General features: G+C 47.8%; 1 protein-coding gene across 1 annotated transcript; it reads left to right on the plus strand.

The window, feature by feature from the left end:
- The first annotated feature begins 1,340 nt into the window (after positions 1 to 1,340).
- Positions 1,341 to 23,487, plus strand: LOC113223325 (vacuolar fusion protein CCZ1 homolog B). The gene is made up of 9 exons (XM_026452800.1): positions 1,341 to 1,549; positions 6,691 to 6,772; positions 8,495 to 8,556; positions 9,485 to 9,596; positions 16,060 to 16,093; positions 17,028 to 17,145; positions 20,617 to 20,775; positions 21,373 to 21,500; positions 23,143 to 23,487. The coding sequence occupies exons 1-9, from the start codon at positions 1,356 to 1,358 to the stop codon at positions 23,196 to 23,198; spliced, it is 945 nt and encodes a 314-aa protein (XP_026308585.1). The 5' UTR covers positions 1,341 to 1,355; the 3' UTR covers positions 23,199 to 23,487.
- The last annotated feature ends 935 nt before the right edge of the window (positions 23,488 to 24,422 follow it).

The raw sequence follows: 24,422 nt of genomic DNA on the forward strand, positions 1-24,422 counted from the left end.
GCTCACGCCTGTAATCCCAGCACTTTGGGAAGCCGAGGCAGGCAGATCATGAGGTCATGAGTTCAAGACCAGTCTGGCCAACATGGTGAACCCTCGCCTCTACTAAAAATACATAAAAACTAGCTGGCTGTGGTGGCGCATGCCTGTCATCCTAGCTGTTCTGGAGGCTGAGGCAGGAGAATCGCTTGAACCCAGGAGACAGAGGTTGCAGTGAGCCGAGATCACACCACTGCACTCCATCCTGGGCAACAGAGCAGGAGTGCAGCGGCGGGGGAAAGAAAGATGGCACTGTCTGTAGTATTAATGGATAGATCCCTCATTAGGTTAATCTAATTTGAAGGGCACTACTATAAGGAATTAAATACCTTTTTTTTTTTTTTTTTTTTGAGACAGTTTCACTCTTGTCACCCAGGCTGGAGTGCAGTGTGTGATCTTGGCTCACTGCAACCTTCATCTCCCAAGTTCAAGTGATTCTCCTGTCTCAGCCTCCCAAGTAGTTGGGATTACAGGCTACCACGCCCGGCTAATTTTGTATCTTTAGTAGAGATGGGGTTTTGCCATGTTGGCCAGGCTGTTCTCAAACTCCTGACCTCGAGTGATCTGCCTGCCTTGGCCTCCCAAAGTGCTGGGATTACAGGCGTGAGCCACCGCACCTGGCCAAGAATTAAATACTTTAAAGTCCTAGCTGGGCACAGTGGCTCATGCCTGTATTCCCAGTGCTTTGGGACACCTAGACATGAGAATCACAGAGGCTGGAAGTTCAAGACCAGCCTGGGCAACATAGCAAGACCCTGTCTATACCCAAAAAAGACCAAAAAAATTTTGGGCCGGGCGCGGTGGCTCACGCCTGTAATCCCAGCACTTCGGGAGGCCGAGGCGGGTGGATCACGAGGTCAGGAGATCGAGACCATCCTGGCCAACATGGTGAAACCCTGTCTCTACTAAAAAATACAAAAAATTAGCCAGGCGTGGTAGCAGGTGCCTGTAGTCTCAGCTACTTGGGAGGCTGAGGCAGGAGAATGACATGAACCTGGGAGGCGGAGCTTGCAGTGAGCCAAGATTGCGCCATTGCACTCCAGCCTGGGTGACAGAGCAAGACTGCGTCTCAAAAAAAAAAAAAAAAATTTACCTTTAAAAAGAGGTAAAACACAATACTGAATAAACATTAACTAGATATGTTTGAACTGTGTATCTTGGAATTGGTACCGAGTTCACACTCGGTTACCCATGTCTTCGCCATGGCCTCATTATTGTGCTGTTTGCTAGTGTGTAATTGCAGCATAAATACGAGTCTGACATAAGATTATTCTCAGTTATCAAGGAGCATTATATTCGGTGTACTCTTACTAAATTTTATGCCTTTTTTTCCACAGTATTTGCAAACGCTACATTTGCAGTCATGTGACCTACTTGACATTTTTGGTGGAATCAGCTTCTTCCCGTTGGATAAAATGACTTATTTGAAAATCCAATCCTTTATTAATAGAATGGAGGAAAGCCTGAATATAGTCAAATACACTGCGTTTCTCTATAACGATCAGCTCATCTGGTAGGTACACCCCGAGGCGTGGTATTGAAAGAAGAAATGGAGATAATGAAAACAGCAATGACTGGATTGATGGCAGGTTGTCAAACAGGAACTTGCAGGGGGAGGCTGGGTAGGAAGCATCTTCATAGATATTGTCAAAATAAAGCAGTGATTATTTAAAGCAGAACTAGGGTGATTTGGGTTAAAATTTCCACACAGAGGAGTTTAAAACTGGTTGCATGAAAGATGTAAGGCTGGGCGCAGCAGCTCACGCCTATAATCTTAGTACTTTGGGAGGCTGAGTCGGGCAGATCACTTGAGGTCAGGAGTTTGAGACCAGCCTGGCCAACATGGGGAAACCCCGTCTCTACCCAAAATACAAAACTTAGCTGGGCGTGTTGGCTCATGCCTGTAGTCCCAGCTACTCGGGAGGCTGAGGCAGGAGAATCGCTTGAACCTGAGAGGCGGAGGTTGCAGTGAGCCAAGATAGCGCCACTACTCCAGCCTGGCAACAGAGGGAGACTCAGTCTCCAAAAAAAAAAAAAAGAGAAAATGTTCCTATCAAGTAAGGTTTAGAATCCTATTTTTCTTTTGGAGTTTTTTCCAAAATGACAAATGTGAGAAGTGGAAATTTTGTAGCTTTTTTTTTTTTTTTTCTTATAGAGACAGGGTTATTGTGTTGGCCGGGCTGGTCTCAAGCTCCTGGCCTCAAGCGATGCACCTGCCTCAGCTTCCCAAAGTGCTGGGATTACAGGTATGAGCCACTGCACCTGCTTTCTTTTAAAGAAGCTAGATTTCTTTTTTGAAATCCAAGAAATCCAAAGTGTTATACAAACCAGGAAATTACCTGCTATCGTCAAACTGTTTGTGTCCTGCAGTAGGAACAAGGTGGTCACAAGACTGCCCAGCATACGTGACCCCTCAGAGCTGGGTGGCAACCGAGGCCGTGCACTTTTGGCCTAGAGTAGGTGGACAGAAGCCATGGAGGCATAGCAGGGAGTGGCCGGCCCTCCCGCAGCTGTTCCAGGACCCTCAGGTTTTATGTTCCCATTGACTATAGCCCACTTTCTTTTCTTTTTCTTTTTTTTTTTTTTTGAGACAGAGTCTCACTCTCTTGCCCAGGCTGGAGTACAATGGCACGATCTTGCTTGGCTCACTGCAACCTCCACCTCCTGGGTTCAAGCGATTCTCCTTCCTCAGCCTCCTGAGTAGCTGGGATTACAGGCACATACCACCATGCCCAGCTGTTTTGTATTTTTAGTAGAGATGGGGTTTCACCATGTTGGCCAGGCTGGTCTTAAACTCCTGACCTCAGATGATTTGCCTGGATTGGCCACCCAAAGTGCCTTGATTACAGGTATGAGCCCCTGCACCTGGCCTAGCCCAGTTTCTTAATTAGGGGCGTGGCCATATTTTACTACTATAGCATGAGTTCAGCTAATAGAAAAGGCCAAACTAGTTCCCCTGAAATTTACCTTCCCTGCCAAAATCTTGTAGCTCCATTTTAAGAAGAGAAACAAGTTACTGTAAAGAAATTTGAGGCCGGGCGTGGTGGCTCACGCCTGTAATCCCAGCACTTTGGGAGGCCGAGGCGGGCGGATCACGAGGTAGATCGAGACCATCCTGGCGAACATGGTGATGTTCTCTACTAAAAATACAAAAAAATTAGCTGGGCGAGGTGGCGGGCGCCTGTAGTCCCAGCTGCTCGGGAGGCTGAGGCAGGAGAATGGCGTGAGCCCGGGAGGCGGAGGTTGCAGTGAGCCGAGATGGTGCCACTGCACTCCAGCCTGGGCGATAGAGCGAGACTCCGTCTCAACAACAACAACAAAAAAACAAAAATCTGATTCCAGTTGATAAACAACTTGGTGGATTTCCACATGAACTTTGTTACCTCCTAGGAGGACAACACAAATTTCTGGTGAAAACCCACCTCCTGTTTTTTTTTTTTTTTTGAGATGGAGTCGCTTTCTGTTGCCCAGGCTGGAGTGCAGTGGCATGATCTTGGCTTGCTGCAACCCCTGCTTTCTGGGTTCAAGCAATTCTCCTGCCTCAGCATCCCGAGTAGCTGGGATTACGTGCATACCACAATACCCAGTTAATTGTAGAGATGGGGTTTCACCATGTTGGTCAGGCTGGTCTTGAACTCCGGACCTCAAGTGATTGGCCTGCCTCGGCCTCCCAAAGTGCTGGCATTACAGGCGTGAGTCACCGTGCCCGGCCTCCACCTACTTTTTGATTGGACATATTGTTTATGAGGCAACCTTCCACTGTACTGACTCTGCTGTAGTTGCTTTCTGTGATACACACACGATGTTAGTAAAGTGAAATACTGCTGTGAAATGCAGGAGATGGGAGGATAGTTGTGCTTCTGCAGAGGGAGTGGCTCCTCCCCAGATGAAAATGACAGGAGGCACTTGCAAGTTACATGCATCCACGGTGGTAGGGAGGTGTAGTGTGACAAGCCAGAATCCAGCAGCAGTGGCCCATGGCCTTGACTCTACCAAAAAGAGAAAAGTAGCTGAGATTCTGATCTCTGGGACGGAACACAAGCCCTGCCTGAGAGTTTGCACTCTCAGGGTGCAAACTCCTGAGAGTGAGGAAGAATGAAAGAGCAGAGGGTCCTCCAGGAGCTCATTCTGGGAGACCCTGGAGCGAGAGTGACCAGCAGGGTTGGTCCTTGGAAGCCTGGAGTCACAGGACAATCTGGTGCCCAGCTTCGGGGATCCTGTTGGCATCGTCGTCTTGGAATAGCATCCGAGGGGTTGAGTAGGGCACAGCTCTGGTGGCTGCATAGAACTGTTCTGTTGTCACCTCTGGTGTGCTCGTGGGGGAAAGGTCAGTCCCAGGAAGTAGCAACAAAAAGAACCTTCAAGAAAAACAGCATGTTACTCCAGGCGCGATCGCTTCCACCTGTCATCCCAGCACTTTGGGAGGCTGAGGCAGGAGGATCACCTGAGACCAGGAGTTCAAGAGAATCCTGGGCAACATAGACTATATCTCTACAAAAAATGCAAAAAAAAAAAAAAAAAAAAAATCAGCTGGGCACTGTGGTGCGCACTTGACAGTCCCAGCTACAGAGACTACAGGGGTTGAGGCCGGAGAATCACTTGAGCCCGGAAGTTTGAGGTTGCAGTGAGCTATGATAGCACCACTGTACTCCAGCCTGAGTGACAGAGCAAGACCCCGTCTAAGAAAAAAACACGTTTTGACGGAATTGCTTATTCCAAAGCTGTTATATTTAAATGCCAAGAAAGACTTTTAAACCAGGTGTGGTGGCACGTATCTATAGTCCCAGCTACTGGGGAGGAGAAGGCAGAAAGATCGCTTGAGCCAGGAGTTGCTTGGAGAGCAGCCTGGACAATATAATGAGGCTGTGTTGTCTCAGCCTGGACATTATATTGTCATTATATTGTCTCAGCCTGGACAATATAATGAGGCTCTGTCTCCACCAAAAAGGGGGAAATAAAAGAATTTTTCGCAAGCAGAGTAAATATTACCCTTATGTATTTACTTAGTATATTGTTTTGATTTTCTTTTTTGAGACAGAGTCTCACTTGCTCGGTCGCCCAGGCTAGAGTGCCATGGTGTGATCTCAGCTCACTTCAACCTCTGCCTCCCAGGTTCAAGCGATTCTCATGCCTCAGTCTCCCAAGTAGCTGGGATTAGAGACGCGTGCTATCAGTCCTAGCAAAATATTGTATTTTTTAGTATAGCCAGTGTTTCGCCATGTTGGCCAGGCTGGTGTTGAACTCCTGACCTCAGGTGATCTGCACACGTTGGCCTCCCAAAACCTGCTGGGATTATAGGTGTGAGCCACCGCGCCTGGCCACTTTCAGGATATTTCAGTGATCTTGAATAGAAAACCCCCAGATCCAGCCTCACTGTCTGTCTGTCTCTCTTTTAAAAAACCGATTCCAGAGTCTGATGCCTGCTAGTTTCTCTGTGCTTTTTCCATGTGCTGTTCCTTCCTGCCTCATTTCAGATCAGATGGTTTACCTGAAAGCTTGTTTTTCTCCTCCTCTTGTTTTTCTACACCGCGATCCAGAGAATTAAAATCCATGTACATTTCTGAGACCTAGGATCAGGTTCCCTGTCTACAGCACACCCATATTTTCCCAGGGGGCTGGGGAGAGAATGTGGGGTTACCCTATAACCCAGGAAGCTAAGAGACATCTGCTCCTAAAATGAAACTGTGGCTTTGGAGGTTTCCTGCATAATCCTACATGGAATTCAACCAGAGAGTCCGATCCCTTGTGACTTTTTATCTCAAATGGCTTGTGAAATACAAGACTACATAGGAGTAGCCTTTTGCAGGTGGGGATGAAGTTCCAGTGCCTGGACTCCAGTTTAACTCTTCGCCTTCCTGAACTTGGCAGTCAGGAGGTGAGCCTCTTGATACAATGTTAAAGAAAAAAGCACCCATAGTCCCAGCTACTCAGGACGCTGAGGTGGGAGGTTCGCTTGAGCCTAGGAATCGGAGGCTGCAGCGAGCTGTGGTCACACCACTGTAATTCAGCCTGGGCAACAGACAAGACTCGTCTCTTGAAAAGCGAAAAAAGATGAGGCCAGGCACAGTGGCTCACATATGTAATCCCAGCACTTTAGGAGGCTGAGGCAGGAGCACTGCTTGAGTCCAGGAGTTTGAAACCAACCTGGTGACATAGCAAGACCCCTATCTCTAGATAAAGTAGAAAAATTAGCTGGGCATGGTGGTGCACGCCTGTAGTCCCAGCTAGTCTGGAGGCTGAGATGGGAGGACCGCTTGAGTCCTGGAGGCCGAGGCTGCAGTGAGCCGTGATCACACCACTGCACCCGGCCTGGGTGACAGAGCAAGACGTTGTCTCGAAGTTTTTTTTTTTTTTTTTTTTTAATAAAAAATGAGCTTTATCCAGGGCTTAAATTTCTTTGGAAAAGTTTGACAAAGTATACCACGTAAATTCAGATTTACCTCAGTGCTAAGAATTATGTTTAGGAAAAAGGAAACTCATTAGATTGTTTTGGGTTTTATGTAGCTTTAGACTTTAAAAAGTTAGAATTTATTCTGTGTCGCTAAAAATGACTTGAAAAAAAAATTTTTTTTTTTAAAATGAGCTTTATCACAGCAGTGGAAAGACAGAAGACAATTCCAAAACGTTTAACCCAGTGCTTTTCTGATGTTCCAGGAGTGGATTAGAACAAGACGACATGAGAATTTTGTACAAATACCTTACCACTTCCCTTTTTCCAAGGCACATCGAGCCCGAGGTATGACGGGGACCACAGCTGCACACACTTACTCACATCCAGGGCACAGAGAGGGCGGGTGGAGTACGATGTGGTGCCTAAGCATTTCTGATCATTGCTGATGTATATGTTTTCTTAGTGTGATATTGATGTCATTGTGTATCAATTAGCACGGAAAACCACACGCAGCTCTTCTCCAGTGTGTGACATTCCGATGTGATGCAGAAAGCATCGTTTCATATGTGTGTGTGTTGGTTTTTTCTGTGTGTTTTTGTTTGTTTTTTTGAGACGGAGTCTCGAACTTTTGCCCGGGGTGGAGAGGTTCAAGCGATTCTCCTTGCCTCAGCCTCACAAGTAGCTGGGATTACAGGCGCTCGCCACCACGCCCAGCTAGTTTTTTTGTAATTTTAGTAGAGACGGGTTTCACTACGTTGGCCAGGCTGGTCTCGAACTCCTGACCTCGTGATCTGCCCACCTTGGCCCTCCCAAAGTGCTGGGATTACAGGCATTAGCCACCGCCCCCAGTCCAGAAAGCATGTTTTTAAGAGGAGTGAGTCATTGAGTAGAGGAAAAATTGGATTTTATTTTACTTTTAATTTGTATGTTTTATTTATTTATTGAGAGAGTTTTGTTCTTGTCGCCCAGGCTGGAGTGCAATGGTGCAATCTCAGCTCACTTGCAACTTCCACCTCCTGGATTCAAACAATTCTCCTGCCTCAGGCTCCCCAGTAGCTGAGATTACAGGCGTCCGCCACCATGCTCAGCTAATTTTTGTATTTTTAGTAGAGACGGGGGTTTCACCATCTTGGCTAGGCTGGGCTCGAACTCCTGATCTCAGGTGATTGACCCTTCTCAGCCTCCCCAAGTGCTGTGATTACAGGCGTGAGCTGCCACTCCTGGCCGAAAAATTGGATTTTAGATCGGGTTCTAGGAACCTTTAAAATGCCAGTGATCTTTAAAACAGTTGACCTGTGTCGTCTTCTCCTCTATCAACATGAGACCGAATTTTCAGTAGATGTTTTAGTGCCTACCTGGCTTTCTACTGTAGTACTGAATTTCCCGGTTTTCTGCAGAGAACTTGTAAATGATATCGCTGTGTTGTCCTGAAAGTATTTTCAGAGCTTAACACACAAAAATCATTTGGCTCGGTTGAACTCACTCTCTCCGCTTGTTCGTTCCCTCTCTCTTGTCCTCCCTCTCTCAATTTTTTTTTTTTTTTTTTTTAGAGACAAGGTCTCACTGCGTTGCCTCGTCTGGTCTCAAACTCCTGGGCTCAAGTGGTCCTCCCGCCTCAACCTCCCAAGTAGCTGAGACTACAGGTGTATGCACCACACCTGGCTAATTTTTTTTTTGTAGACATGGGATCTTGCCATGTTGCCCAGGCTGGTCTCAAACTCCTGGGCTCAAGTAATCTGCCTGCCTCGGCCTCCCAATGTGCTGGGATTATAGGCGTGAGCCCCCTCACCTGGGCAAAAATTTAAAACGTAGCCAGGTGTGCTCACACATGCCTATATCAGGAGGCTGAGGTGGGAGGATTGCTTGAGCTCAGGAGTTCAAGGCTACAGTGAGTCATTATCATGCCGCACTGCATTCCAGCCTGGGCAACAGAACAAGATCCTGTCTCTAAAAGAAAAAGACAAATGGCATGGAACTAACTTAGTAGATAATGAATGCTGTTTTTCAAAGCTTGGAAAATAAATAAAAAGTCTGATAAGTCATTCTGAACCCTAAATTTATTTGCAGTTAGCAGGAAGGGATTCTCCAATAAGAGCAGAAATGCCAGGAAATCTTCAGCACTATGGAAGGTAGGACTTCTGTTCTTTGATTTATGATACTGGGTTTTCCTTCTTTTCCTTTTTTTTTTTTTTTTTTTTGACTCAGAGTCTGGCTCTGTTACCCAGGCTGGAGTGCAGTGGCAAGATCTCGGCTCACTGCAACCTCTGCCTCCCAGGCTCAAGCAATTCTTATGCCTCAGCCTCCCCAGTAGCTGGAACCACAGGCCCAAGCCACTGTGCCTGGCTAATTCATTTTGTATTTTTAGTAGAGACACGGTTTCATCATGTTGGCCAGGCTGGTCTTGAACTCCTGACTTCAAGTGATCTACCTGCCTTGGCCTCCCAAAGTGCTGGGATTACAGGTGTGAGCCACCATGCCTGGCCTATTATTTTTTTGATAAAGATAATATGGACATTGAAATATCTTTGTGCCATCTGATTGACAGTAATCAACAAAGGAAAGTTTATTGTTTCCAATGAGTTAAAACTTACTTTAGCATATCCTGTTTTTTGTTTTTGTTTTTGTTTTTTCAATGGAGTGTCTGTCGCCCAGTCTGGAGTGTGGAGTGCAGTGGCACGACCTCAGCTCACTGCGGACTCCGCCTCCCGGGTTCAAGCAATTCCCCTGCCTCAGCCTCTCGAGTGGCTGGGATTGCAAGTGCCCACCACCACGCCCAGCTAATTTTTGTATTTTTAGTAGAGACGAGGCTTTGCCGTGTTGGCCAGGCTGGTCTTGAACTCCTGACTTCAGGTGATCCACCCACCTCTGCCTCCCAAAGTGCTGGGATTATAGGCATGAGCCACCTTGCCCGGCCAGCATATTCTGATACGGTGTTATCCAAATAGCACCTGGCATCGAAAGCAACTGGTGAATATTAAGTAGGAGTGTGTTCTGTTTCTAGATTCCTGATTCTCATTCACCTCATTGAATCAAGTCATGTCTGTTCTTGCTTTTAAGATTTCTTACCGGACCCTTGAACCTTAATGATCCAGATGCAAAATGCAGATTCCCCAAAATTTTTGTAAATACAGATGACACTTATGAAGAGCTCCATTTAATTGTTTATAAGGTAACAACTTTTTTCCCTCCAGCGTTACTGATTAATACTGAAGTCGGTCTTTCTTGCACGTGTACATGAGTGTGTATGCAAACCTCTTAAATGTTTCTTGGAAAAGATGTTGGAAGTTCCGATTATGGTAAAACTCAAAATGGGTGTTCTTCCGGAGTAATAAGTTTATTTTTAGCTCCTTTTAAACAGTTTTGTTATTAGTGAAAGAGGAACTGTTTAAGATGGTGATTCATAAACGTGTGAAGTCCCACGTGCTCTCAAACCAAAGGCTGTCAGAGGTTGGTGCTGCCTGTTCTCGAAATGGCTCCGGATGGGGGCCGTGGCCACGTGTCTGTGCATGTTGCTTTTGCTCTGATTTTAAGGCTATGGGCTTGCTAATTCCATAAGGATCGTATTTTGTTTTTGTCAGGACATCATCTTGTAAGGATATGTACTCAGGTTGTGTTTCCAATTAAAGGCAGTTTTTCGTTCAAGAAAGAAGTCAGAGCATGCGTAGGTGCTTCTCTTCTTTCCTGCCTGAGGCTGCGGAGAAGTTTTCATTCATAAAGGCTCAGAAATGATGCTGCCGGGGAACAGGAAGGAGCGGGGTGTGTCAGGATGAGGGAGTCCTGTCCCTCTCTGGAAGGTAGACGGGACTTGTCAGCCACGCCTGATGGAGGGCGGTGCCGGAACAGGCCTGGAATATGAGTGGCAACCCTGTGCTAAGGCAAAGGACCCACAGCCCTGCGGAAGCCCAGAGAAGCTCCTGACTTGGAGGAGGGGTCACCTGAGTTGTCAGAGTGGGGACTGGGCCTGGAAAGGTGGGGAAGTGAAGTGAAGTGTGGCAGAGAGGCCAGTCAGCCTCCCCTTCCCCCATCCTTGCACAGATAGGCCCGCGGCTGAGCATCCATCCCTGGGTGACAAGTGAGGGTCTGTTTAAAGAAAGGAGACAGTCTGAAGAGACCCCGAGTGGCTAACGTGGATGTCTGCCCCTGAGAGTGAGGCCCTGCTCATTCTGGCATTTCTGTCTCCCAGGCGGAACTGAGACCTTCATCCTACTCTGAGTGAAGCCTGGGGAGCCTTCGCGTTCCCTCATTGTTAACTATGGCTGTGAAAACAAAACTGGAGGTCTCGAAAGAAACAAAAATGATTCCAAGGACAGATAAGAACTTTAAAAAATTAATATCCACTGATTAGAAGAGTTGTATCTATTAATATAAAATGGAAATGGGCCAGGTGCAGTCCCAGCACTTTGGGAGGCCAAGGTGGATCACTTGAGGCCAGGAGTTAGAGGCCAGCCTGGGCAACATAGTAAGACCCTGTGTTGACAGAAAAATGTTTAAAAATAGCCAGGCATGGTAGTGCTCGTCTGTAGTCCAGCTACTCAGGAGGCTGAGGCAGGAGAACCACTTGAGCCCAAGAGTTGGAGGCTGCAGTGAGCTATGATCACACCACTGCATTCTAGCCTGGGTGACAGAGTGAAACCCTGTCTCAAAAATAAGGAAACTGGCATCAACAGTTTCATATCCAGCACCAGATATTATGTGACAGTGGAAGAGACTCAGAGTTCTGAGAGAAGATGAATTTGAGCACAGAGTTCTTTGCCACGCCAAGCTGTCAACCACAGATGAGACAAAAGACATTAGCCCAGGCACGGTGGCTCACGCCTGTAATCCCAACACTTTGGGAGGCCGAGGTAGGTGGATCACCTGAGGTCTGGAGTTCGAGATCAGCCTGGCCAACATGGGAAAACCCTGTCTCTACTAAAAATACAAAAAATTAGCCAGGCGTGGTGGCACACGCCTGTAATCCCAGCTACTCTGGAGGCTGAGGCAGGAGAATCACTTGTACCCGGGAGGCAGAGGTTGCAGTGAGCTGAGATTACACCACTGCACTCCAGTCTGGGCAACAGAGCAAGACTCTGTCTCAAAAAGAAAAAAAAAACCACGTTAAATAGGAAAAGCCTCAAAAAGTTGACCCTCATGCACCCTTCCTCAGGGTGTCACACAGGGTCACCCGTCAGCAGAATAAGTGAACAAACCGGGAAAGAACAGTTGGGATCCAGAGCAGTAGTTCTCACGCATGAGACGGTACAAGGAAATCTTGGGGTGATCAGGCTCTTAAGGTCTGTTGGCGACACCCCACCTCCAGCACCTCCGTGACCGAGCAGGAGGAGGGAGGGCTCCAGGGTTCAAGCCGCCAAAATAAAAAGATGTTTTGTTCATCACATGGCGTGCTTGAGAGAGTCAAAGTTGAGCTGCGACAGAGGCAGGGAAGGGGAGATTCCAGGAAGAGCCTACAGAAAGATGTGGTCGAAAAAGCAAACCAAAATGTTGGAGGTGTAACTTAGAGCAGGAATTGGAAGAATGTCCATTTGTGGATCAGGCGAAAATTCGAGACCCCATCTCAAGAAAACAATCATTCCCCTTTGAATGACCCAGGTAATGACTCTGAAATCTCCATAAGCCTGGTGTGTAATATGCTTGTTGATTGCATTTGTGTTTTTAGAGTCAATCTATAGATATAATTTGGCATGTGATAATGGGATTGTGGCTGTGTTCAAGGGCCCTTATCTTTTTCTTAATGACTTTGAGATACAATGCACGTACCATACAACTCACCCTTGTATACTTAAAATGTACAATTTAGTGATTTCTAGTTGCAAAGTTCATGAGTCTCCAAGACCATCCTCACTTCTGACACCAGCTGCAAGTCTAGGAGTCCCCATGACCACCTTTAGGGTAAGAGTTCGCTAGAAGTACTTCAGGACTCAGAAAAGGCTTTCTACAGCAGTACGCCCAAGGCAAAGGCCAAGTGTTCCAGAACCCCCAGTGGGTACCTGAAACCGGGGACAGTACCAAACCCTTCACATACTGTGTTTTTTCCTGTATGTACATGCCTGTGATAATGTTTAATTTATACATTCAGTACAGTAAGAGATTAATAGCAATAATAAGGCCGGGCACAGTGGCTCACACCTGTAATCCTAGCACTTTGGGAGGCCAAGGCAGGCAGGTCACTTGAGGCCAGGAACTTGAGACCAGCCTGGCCAGCATGGTGAAACCCTGCCTCTACTACAAATATAAAAATCAGCCAAGCATGATGGCATGCACGTGTAATCCGAGTTACTCAGGAGGCTGAGTCAGGAGAATCGCTTGAACCTGGGAGGCAGAGGTTGCAGTGAACCAAGATAGTGCCATTATACTCCAGCCTGGACGAGAGAGTGAGACCCCATCTCACGAAAAGTAATAGTAATCATGATTGGACAATAACAATATGCTGCAATAAAAGTAATGAGAATGTGGTTTGCTTCCCCCTTACCGCAGTATTTTATTACACTGTCCCTCACATGACTGAAACCACGGGAAGCAAAACCAGGGATAAGGAAGAATGTATGCACAGCTGCGGTTCATTACGGTGAAAGAAGAATAAAGGTTAAAATCAGCCCGGGGAAGAGGCACATGGGCAGGGCCCAGCAGCCACCAATGGAAGGACCAGGAGTCCTTCCATTTGCTTTAGTTTTGTTTGGTTTTTTGGGTTTCTGGTTTTTTGTTTTTTGTTTTTTTTGAGATGGAGTCCCGCTCTGGTGTGAGCTTCCGGCTGTCCTCTCCCGTTGGGGTCATGTGGACAGCACAGTGCCTGTTTCCCCATTGAGGATGTATGGCAGTCTCTATGGAGTGCTGCCATCCAGGGAAGCTCACCTGAGCCTCGAGATCCAGAGTTTTTATTGGGGATTGGCCACAGAGACACAGCTGGGCCTGTGTGGCCAGCCTTAGTCTCCAGCCCTCCAGAGTGGAGTGGGTGCTGTACAGCCTTGGGCTGTAATGGATATTGGCCTGTAGTTTTGTTTTCTTGTGATATCTTTGGGCAATGCTGGCCTGATAGAATGTATTGGGAAGTGTTCCCTCCTATTTTTTTGGAAGACAGTGAAGCACTGGTGTTAATTCCTCTTTACATGTTTCATAGAATTCACAGTCAAGCTCTCTGCATCTGGGCTTTTCTTTGTGGGAAGTTTTAAAGTTAATTAACTGTGCGTAGCGTTCCATTATTGGAACACTAAGCTTGTGGGAGTTATTTATATCCTGCTGGAGGTCATCGCTAAGGTCTCATTTTTCACAGAAAAGATTTACAACCTCCAGCATAAATAGGTTAATCTCTTTACGTGTTAGAGGTTTATTTTGATTTTGTTTCTTCTTGAGTCAGCTTTGGTAGTTTGTGTCTTTCTAGGAATTTGTCCGCTTCAATTTGATTTGATTTGTCGGCACGTGGGTTTTCATGGTATTATAGGTAAAGCCAGATACTCCTTCATTTTTCCTGTAAAGTCAGTAGTGATGTCTCCTCTTTCATTCCTGGTTTTAGTAATTTGAGTCTTCTCTGTTTGTTTCTTGTTCTACAGTCTAGCTGAAGGTTCTTCATACTTCTGGAATCTTCACAAGAAAAAAGGAAAAGGTTTTCGATGTTGGTCTTTTCAGACAACTAACTTTTGGTTTCATTTATTTTCTCTGTGATTTTTCTCTATCGAGTTTGTTTCTGCTCTCATCTTTTAGTATTTCCTTCCATTTGCTTTAGGTTTCTTTGGGTTTTTTTGTTGTTTTTTTTTTTGGTTTTTGAAACAGTCCCGCTCTGTCACCCAGGCTGGAGTGCAGTGGCACAGTCACTGCAACCTCTGCCTCTCAGGTTCACACAATTCTCTTGCCTCAGCCTCCTGAGTAGCTGGGATTATAGGCGCACACCACCACGCCCGGCTAATTTTTTTGTACTTTTAGTAGAGACGGGGTTTCACCGTGTTAGGCTGGTCTTAAACTCCTGACCTCAGGTGATCCACCCGCCTTGGCCTCCCAAAGTGCTGGGATTACAGGTGTGAGCCACTGCACCCGGCCCCACTTGCTTTAGGTTTAGTTGACTCCTTTTGTCCAGGATCTTAAGACGAAAGGTCGGGTCACTGATTTGAGATCTTTCATCTCTGAGACAGGATCTCGCTCTCAGAAGTGGGAAGAGGTACTGGGGCAGGTGGGAATGTGATTTCAGGAGCGGAGGCCTGTGGCTGGTGGAAGGCGGCCAGCGGAGGAAATAGAATGGCTGTAAACCATAGAGGAGGAGGGGGGAAGGCAGATGGGGGTCACACCCGTCATGACATGAGCAGGAAGTCAATACGATGTCTAAAGAGGGTATGCTAAAGAGTTAGGATAAGCCCGTTGTCTAATAACAGGTTAAAGTGGTTGCCGGGGAGGAGGGCTCAGAGAAGGAAGTCTGTGGCTTTCATTGTCAGGCTTGATATTCTGTTGAGCCTTTTTTTTTTTTTTTTTTTTTTTTTTGGGAGACGGAGTTGCCCAGGCTGGAGTGTAGTGGTGGGATCTCGGCTCATTGCAAGCTCTGCCTCCCGGGTTCACGCCATTCTCCTGCCTCGGACTCCCAAGTAGCTGGGACTACAGGCGCCCGCCACCACACCTGGCTAATTTTTTGTATTTTTAGTAGAGATGGGGTTTCACTGTGTTAGCCAGGATGGTCTCGATCTCCTGACCTCGTGATCCGCCTGCCTTGGCCTCCCAAAGTGCTGAGATTACAAGCATGAGCCACCATGCCTGGCCTATTGAGCCTTTTTTAACCATAATTGTTTTGATAATTTTTTTTTTTTGAGACGGAGTCTCGCTCTGTCGCCCAGGCTGGAGTGCAGTGGCCGGATCTCAGCTCACTGCAAGCTCCCCTCGCCTCCGGGTTTACGTCATTCTCCTGCCTCAGCCTCCCAAGTAGCTGGGACTACAGGCGCCCACCACCTCACCTAGCTAGTTTTTTGTATTTTTTAGTAGAGACGGGGTTTCACCATGTTAGCCAGGATGGTCTTGATCTCCTGACCTCGTGATCCACTTGTCTCGGCCTCCCAAAGTGCTGGGATTACAGGCTTGAGCCACTGCGCCCAGCCGATAAATTTTAAACATTTTTGGTTATCTGTGGTCCTGGTTGTAGGTTGCTATGTCTAATGTAATAACTGCAATTATTTGCTGTAATAAAGTGAGACAAGATGATATCCATTTGCTGTCTTTGTAAACTTGTGTCAGTGGAAATCATCACAGAATAATTGACAGTTTCTGCCAGTTCTCTCTGGAGTATACACAGAGAGACGAAAACAGTGAGCCCCTAAGCCCCCATCACACAAGTGAATAAGATTCTGGTTTTGTTGCCTCTCCGTGTTGTGTTGTTGGGTTTGCAAGAGCATTTTAAGTCCTCACGTCAGTCACGGACACTTCCCTGTGCTCTCTGATGAGGACGTCTGTGGTCACCTCCCCACAGGCACTGTCACACCTGACAAGGTGCACAGCGCTCCCCTCGCATCACAGAATGGGCAGCCGGTGTCCAGATGGCTCTGGTTGACTGAAAAGCATCTTTTTACCGTTGATTTGGCCCTGTTGACTTTGAACAGATTGTGATTATTTGAAAGTCTCCTTTTTTCTACCGTTTCATAACCTTAGGTTTGTTCTCTTCCCAGGCCATGAGTGCGGCTGTGTGCTTTATGATCGACGGTGGGTACGCGCCTTCGTCTCATTTCAGCCTAAGCTTTTTGTACTTTGCTGCGTCCTATTCTTAAATGATATGTTTTGGGGGTTTCAGTTGTTTGGGGGTTTTTTGTTTGAGACGGGGTTTCACTCTTGGAGCGCGGTGGCACGATCGTAGCTCACTGTAGCCTCGACCTCCTGCATTCAAGTGATCTTCCCATCTGGGCCTCCTGGGTCGCTGGGAGCTGCCAACCCACACGGCCGCACCCAGCTAATGTTGTTTAGACAGCGTCTCGCTATGTTGCCCAGGCTAGTATCAAACTCCTGGGCTCAAGTGATTCCCCCCACCTTAGCCTCCCAAAGTGCTGGGATTTCGGGCGTGAGCCCCCACACCCAGCCCATTAAATGATGAATGTGTTGTCGTCAGCAGTGTAGAGGCACAGAGAGGAGCCTGTTCCCCATCTGGGACCCCCCTGGCTCCTGAACTAGCCATTGCTCCTATTTTTTAAGTCCTAGTTTTTCTACTTGTCAGCAGAATGTGGGCATCTTTCTGTGCCCTGCTGACGGCGAGCTGGAGACAGCAGTGGTACCTCTCTCGGGGGGCTCTGAGGATTGAATGAGGTCATGTGTGTGAAGCACCAAACAGCACCTGGCCCGTGAGTGCTATGTAATGTTTGTTAAATAAACATACGACCTTCTGAGGCGTTTCTGGGGTCGGCAGCCGTTTACCACCCCACAGGGTGCACCTCTTCCCAGTGAGAGAAAAAAAAGTCACTTTTTCCCAGTGAGAGAAACCAAACCGGTTTTCCGTGTTCTGTTTCTCCTGTATTTGAGGAGCAGGAGGGGCCTGAGCGTTTCATCGTTTGCTTTCCCAGATCAGTGACGTTTTCGTTTGAATACAGTTGTTGAGCATTGGACAGTCACATGAATCTTACCGCTTTGTTTTGTCATGACTCGCCAGCCTCTATCCCGCCAACGCTGGATTTTTGCCGAAGACTGGACGGCGTCGTCGGGCCCCAGCTCACGGTGCTGGCCTCTGACATCTGCGAGCAGTTGAACATCAACAAGAGGACGTCTGGGTTTGTACTTGACTTTCTGTTCACGTTCAGGCATCGAGCGGCTGGTACAACACACGTCATTTTCCTTACACATGTGGGTGGTGGTAACAGTCCTGTGCTCTCGTGGGATCGAGAGAACGGTGACACGTGCCATTCAGGCCTGTCAGAAAGGGTCCCGGGGAAGCCGACCTGAGTTTTTCTGCCCCGTGATGGCAGCTGGGGCCGGGTCTTCTGTTAAATACCTTCCCTCAGCTCCCCGCCGATTGGAACATCCCATTTCACTGGCCCCGATGGTGACGTTCCCATGGGCAGTAGTCAGCGTGGATTTGGTGTGCGCAGACCGAAAGCATTTTGCCTCTCGTGTGAAAATGTCTAGGGGAAACTGGCTGGGATGTGGGCACTGGGCCTGGGTACTCAGTGTGGCAGCCTGAAGGGTCTACACTGAGTGGGAGAGGCGGGATTCCCTCCTCTAACTCTCTAGACACTGAAACGTCCTTCAATTCTTGGTCCCTAGCTTTTGAGACAAAGTCTCACTCTGTCGCCCAGGCTGGAGTGTGCAGTGGCCTGATCTCAGCTCACTGCAGCCTCCGCCTCCCAGGTTCAAGCGATTCTCATGCCTCAGCCTCTCGAGTAGCTGGCATTACAGGCGTGTACCACCATGCCGGGCTAATTTTTATATTTTTAGTAGAGACAAGGTTTCACTATGTTGGCCAGGTTGGTCTTGAACTCCTGACCTCAAGTGATCCACCCGCCTCAGCCTCGCAAAGTGCTGGCATTACAGTTGTGAGCCACAGCACCCGGCCTTCCCTATATTTTCTCAATACAAAATAGTTATTATAAAGTGAAAAGTGAGGTCATGGAAAGCCCTTTGCGAAGTTGAGTCCTGCTTTTAAATAGGCTCTCTACACATTGGAGAAGTTACTAAAATGCTGTGCATTTCTGCATAAGCTCATGTTCTTAATGTTCATATGTTGTTTTTTTGGGTTTTCCTTGAGATGGAGTCTCGCTCGGTCGCCCAGGCTGGAGTGCAATGGCATGATCTCGGCTCACTGCAACCTCTGCCCTCCCAGGTTCAAGCGATTCTCCTGCCTCAGCCTCCTGAGTAGCTGGATGCCGTCATGCTTGGCTAATTTTTGTAGAGATGGGGTTTTACCATGTTGGTCAGGCTGGTCTCAAACTGCTGATCTTGTGATCCTCCCGCCTCAGCCTCCCGAAGTGTTGGGATTACAGGCGTGAGCCACCACGCCCGGCCCGTATGTTATTTCTGTGTGGTCTTGTATAAGCGTGGGCCTCTGAGAGTGTAGAAGCGAGCAAAGGTGAAAGCACCTATAGATTTTGGGGTGTGGATTACTGCTGTCAACAGCTTACATCTTCATTGGTTTTTGGTTGTTTTTGTTTTTTGAGACAGAGTTTCACCCTTTTATCCAGGCTAGAGTGCAGTGGCATGATCTAAGCTCACTACAACCTCCAGCCCCTGAGTTCGAGCGATTCTCCTGCCTCAGCCTCCCAAGTAGCTGGGACTACAGGCAGGTGCCACCACGCCCAGCTCATTTTTGTATTTTTAGTAGAGATGGGGTTTTGCCATGTTGGCCAGGCTGGTCTTGAACTCCTGACCTCAGGTGATCCACCGACCTTGACCTTCCAAAGTGCTGGGATTACAGACATGAGCCACCGCGCCTGGCCAATAGCTTACATCTCGACAGTACTGCTGAATCATTGAATTCTTTGGCCGTGAAAATACCAGGTTTTCCTTTGTGAAGGAGGCATAGTGAGTTAAATTGGTTTGGATCACGCAGATTATCAACTAACAGATGGAAAGTGACAAAGTGTACTGACCACAGAGAATGCGTCACGTGTTGTTTTTGGTATTTTTGTGGGTTTTTGGAGACAGGGTCTCCTGCTGTCGCCCATGCTGGAGTGCAGTGGCGCAATCATGGCTCACTGCAGCCTTGACCTCCCACGCTCGAAGTGATCCTCCCACCTCAGCCTCCCGGCTGTAGAGCTAGGACTACAGGTGTGGGCCACCACGCCTGGCTAATTTTTGTATTTTTTGGTAGAGACGGGGTTTCGCCATGTTGCCCAGGCTGGTCTTAAACTACTGGGCTCAGGCAGTCCTCCCTCCTTGGCCTCCCAAAGTGCTGGGATTACAGGCGTGAGCCGCCGCGCCTGGCCGCACAGAGTGTTTTGAGGATGATAGAAGCTTACACCCGATTTAAGTTCCTTGTCTATGCAGACGACTCAATTTGCAACTCCTTCCAGTTTTTCTTGTCATTATACTTTCCTTAGCCTTAGGGAGCTACTGAAAACAAATTCTGGTTTTATAAGAAGTTTCTTTTCATGCTCCTGGAAACTAAATCCTCCACGTTCTTTCTTTGCCTAGATGTAGAGTATTTCAGTAGTACCCCACTTGTCCGGAGGTCGGATTTCCGGCACCCCCAGCCCTCCAGAACATGGCTGCTAACCCCGAAGCAAGCAGAGGAGGCTTCTGAGCCCAGGGGCGGGGCTGTGCTCAGGCTCCATCCCAGGCCCCAGGGTGTGCAGTGAGGGGAGGGGAGGGGAGGGGCCCTGGGAGGGGTGAGGCTCAGCTTTTCCCACTAGGTCCCCGAGGAGGTCACAGACGCTGACCTGGGAGGCAGTGTCATAGCATTGCCTAGTCAGTTTACGAAATAAAAAGGCGTATCCCATTTAAAATGTTCATTAGACTGCAGTGGAAAAGGCGACTGCGTTTCACAATGATTTCCACTGGGGATGATAGGAGGAAAAGCTTTGTTACATACATATTGTCGTAGGCTTCCGTCATGAGGCAGGTTAATTTCCATGGGACGCTCCTTCCCCGCACTGGGGGAGGAATGAGATGTTACTCTCCTAACGCAGGGGTCGGCAGCCTTTTACAGTAAAGGACCAAATAAGAAGCATTTCAGACGTCCCGGGCTGTATGTAGATGTTGTGTGTTACAACTCTCAACTGTCATTTTGACGGGAAAGCAGACAACACATGAACGTGTGGCGATGGCGATGCTCCCGTGAAACTTTGTTTAGAAAAAGAGGGCCGGGTGCGGGCACTCACGCCTGTAATCCCTGCCGAGGCGGGCAGATCACAAGGTCAGGAGATCGAGACCATCCTGGCCAACATGGTGAAACCCCATCTCTACTAAAAATACAAAACTTAGCTGGGCGTGGTGGCGTGTGCCTGTAATCCCTGTTCCTCAGGAGGCTGAGGCAGGAGAATCGCTTGAACCCGGGAGGTGGAGATTGCAGTGAGCCGAGATTGTGTCACTGCACTCTAGCCTGGGTGACAGTGAGACTCCATCTCAAAAAAATTTTAAAAAAGAATCTAGTTGTATTGTTTGGTTATATCCATCCAGGGTGTTACCGTCTTTGTGACATGTTTGTACAGGTCTGAGAAAGAACCCCAGTTTAACCGTCTTTGTGACGTTTGTACAGGTCTGAGAAAGAACCCCAGTTTAACCGTCTTTGTGACATGTTTGTACAGGTCTGAGAAAGAACCCCAGTTTAAGTTTATTTACTTCAACCACATGAATCTGGCTGAGAAGAGCACAGTTCACATGAGGAAAACGCCCAGTGTGTCACTCACTTCCGTTCACCCGGATTTAATGAAGATTCTCGGTGACATCAACAGTGACTTCACCAGGTGATTCCAGCCACTTCTCCAATCAGGTGTCCCCTTTTGTTTTTTTTTGAGATGGAGTCTCGCTTTGTCACCCAGGCTGGAGTGCAGTGGCACGATCTCGGCTCACTGCAAGCTCCGCCTCTCGGGTTTACGCCATTCTCCTGCCTCAGCCTCCCAGGTAGCTGAGACTACAGGCGCCCGCCACCACGCCTGGCTAGTTTTTTTTGTATTTTAGTAGAGACGGGGTTTCACCGTGTTAGCCAGAATGGTCTCGATCTCCTGACCTCGTGATCCGCCCGTCTTGGCCTCCCTAAGTGCTGGGATTACAGGCGTGAGCCACCGCGCCCGGCCCAGGTGTCCCCTTTCTAAGAAAAAAAGACACGGAAAGTCCCTTCAAAGCCAAATGACCCAGAGCCCTTTCCATGGGGTTCAAGCTTGAACCACCTTCATGGGCGCCGCACTGAGGAGCCCCTTAGTCACCGGTTCCCTCACACGGGACTCCCTGAGCCTTTTCAATGCCACGTGCGCCCGTTCCATTTCCTGTTCTTGTTTGGGAATGCTTGCTTTCCCAGTCCAGCCATGAGTAACGAACAGCGCCTTCTGAAACTCCTCTTGCAGAGTGGATGAGGATGAGGAGATCATCGTGAAGGCCATGAGTGATTACTGGGTTGTTGGAAAGAAGTCTGATCGGCGGGAGCTCTATGTTATTTTGAATCAAAAAAATGCAAACCTGATTGAAGTAAATGGTAAGTAGGATTTGGTGTTTCAGGAGAATTTTAATGCTGCTGATACGGAAAAGTTGTTTTTTCACTGTATTAAACCTGGTTAAAAAATAGAAACATGATAAATAGAACAAATGTCTGTTGAGATTCTAAGCAGGTGCCTCTACTCAACATTTGGTCCATGTTCTCTTCCTTGGAAAACTGACAGGACTTTCTTGTAGCACAGGAAACTTGACAGTGGCCTAAGAAAAAAAAAAAAAGTAACTTTACTGTGTAGTAAGAAATGTACCCTTTTTGGAGACAGGGTCTCACTTTGTCATACAGGCTGGAGTGCAGTGGTGCAATCATAGCTCACCACAGCCTCCAACTCCTAGGCTCAAGCAGTCTTCCCACCTCAGCCTCTCGAGTAGCTGAGCCCACAGGCATGGGTCACCAAGGCATGTGTCACCATAACCCGCTAATTTTTTTTTTTTTTTTTGAGACAGAGTCTTGCTCTGTTGCCCAGGCTGGACTCAAACTCCAGGCCTCAAGCGATCCTCCGGCCTCCCAAAGAGCTGGGATTACAGGCAGGAGCCACCTTGCCCAGCCCCAAGTGTCCTTTTTTAATATCCTGTGATATAAACGTATCTTTTTTAGGGAGAAGCTGCCAGGTTCATGTAGCTGTTTACAGCGATCCCTCTATACACTGGCAGAATGATAAGGCATTTTCTCCTGCCTTCCCGCCAACGCGGCCATCCATGCCCACCACATGGGGTGACCCGGCAGCTGCTCTGCTGACAGCTCGGCTGCCCTGGAGAGAGGGGACCTCACCTCGGCAGAGCTGCCCCCTTGGGCACAGCCCCACATGTACACTAAATTCAATGTAAGCGTCTCTTTTTTCCCTGGTATCTTCTCGGGCATACTACATTTTTCTGTTATTAACACTTGCATTAGCAATTGTGTGCATTAGAAACATCAGTTAATACAAGCCTGATCTAAACTGAATTTGATCAAAATCCCGACACGTCTGTGGGGTGCTGGGTCTGCAGCTCAGGGTCGCTGTCAGTTTCTCTGTTGTTCCATCAGTTCTCCCAGGATGACGACAGCGCCAGCCTCGTGCTTCTAACCCCCTCCCCGGGTGTCCTGGGCACTTTGCTTGCAGTTCCTCAGGCCGGGGGGCGGTGTTGGTTCCTCAGGCGGTGCGACAGTGTTATATGCTCAAAACTGCTGCGGCCTGGGAGGTTTCTTAGGTGGTTTTCTCCCCTCTTGTGAACATTTCTTGGCTGGGCACAGTGGCTCATGCCTGCAGTCCCAGCACTTTGGGAGGCCAAGGTGGGCGGATCACCTGAGGTTAGGAGTTCAAGACCAGCCTGGCGAAACCCTGTCTCTACCCAAAAATACAAAAATTAGCCGGGCGTGGTGGTGTGCACCTGTTGTCCCAGCTACTTGGGAGGTGGAGGCTGCAGTGAGCCAAGATCACACCAGTACACTCCAGCCTGGGTGACAGAGCAAAACTCTGTCTCAAAAAAAAAAAGAAAAAATTAAATTCCTTGCCTAGTCTTCTGGGATTTAAGGTCAAAATCAAATATCTATTCCTAATTTTACCCAAGAAGAATTTAATTATAGATCACGTAACCTTTTAAGTGAGTGCCTCTTCCTTCCTCACTGTTGTCTGTCCTTTTCGCAGAAGAGGTCAAGAAACTTTGTGCAACGCAGTTCAACAACATCTTCTTCTTGGAGTGACCGATGGCTCACCGAAAGCGTATTTAAAAAACGCCCGGCAAACATTTGGTCATATGCAAGTTATTGGTCATATGACGGACCGCATTCAGGACAAGGGAAAAGCAATACTTGATTTGAAGAATCACATTTCTACTCAGTCTCCTCCTGATCGCCTGAGGTTTTTAGATTTTAAATATTTATGTGGAATTAATTAAAGGTAGTTGACTATATCTCTGTCATTCCATTCTTTTGACATTATGTGAATATTTTACTGGAAAATAAGATTAATAAATTGTTAAAGTTTTTAAAATTCTGGTGTTGAGTCTCCTGCTGCCTATCTGTAGATTACACCAGCCACCAGGTCCGTGACCCAGGCTGCAATGCAGTGGCTCATGGCACCCTCAATCTCCTGGGCTCACTGCAGTCCTCCCGCCTCAGCCTCCCAAGAAGCTAGAACCACAGGTACACACCACCATGCTCGGCTAATTTTTTAATGTTGCAGAGATGGGGGTCTCACTATGTTGCCCAGGCTGGTCTCGAACTCCCATAATCCAGCCATGTAGGAAACCTGAGACGCAGTGGGCCAGGCAGTATTTTAAAACACTGCAACAAGTACAGTGCTAAGCACTGTAATGCTCAGGAACTCTTACCGCACGCGCTGTCCTAAGCCTCTGTGTGTGTCCTCGGGGCTCCTACTTCTTCTTCTTCTTGCTGGTGATGGTCTTGCTGGACGGGGAAATGGTCATGTCCTCCTTGGGAGGGTCCAGTATGAGACAAGAGGATGACACGTCCACCGGCTCCTTGATCACCGTGATGTCCACCTCATAGTCTTGTCTCGTGGCTTCTTCCTCTCTCAAGATAAAGATATTCACCCTGAAAGCAAACATGAGAAGGTGGGAGCTTTTTTCAATCCCCCTCAAAACTGCAAAACCAGTTTGATGCTATTTATAGTATACAGCCCTTCAGACCTGCATTTCAGCAGCCTGTTAAACAAAACTAAGCTGCTGCACTTTGCCTGAAATAACTCATGCCATGTCGACACAGTCCAAAGTAAAATTTTCATGTATCTATGAAAAGAAAAAAATTTTTTGAGACAGTTTCACTCTTGTTGCCCAGGCTGGAGTGCAATGGTGCAATCTCAGCTCACTGCAACCTCTGCCTCCCGTGTCCAAGTGATTCTCCTGCCTCAGCCTCCTGAGTAGTGGGAGTACAGGCTTCCACCACCACGCCCAGCTAATATTCTGT

This window comes from Piliocolobus tephrosceles, unplaced genomic scaffold (genome assembly GCF_002776525.5).
Source record: "Piliocolobus tephrosceles isolate RC106 unplaced genomic scaffold, ASM277652v3 unscaffolded_40864, whole genome shotgun sequence".
Taxonomy (NCBI): Eukaryota; Metazoa; Chordata; class Mammalia; order Primates; family Cercopithecidae; genus Piliocolobus; species Piliocolobus tephrosceles.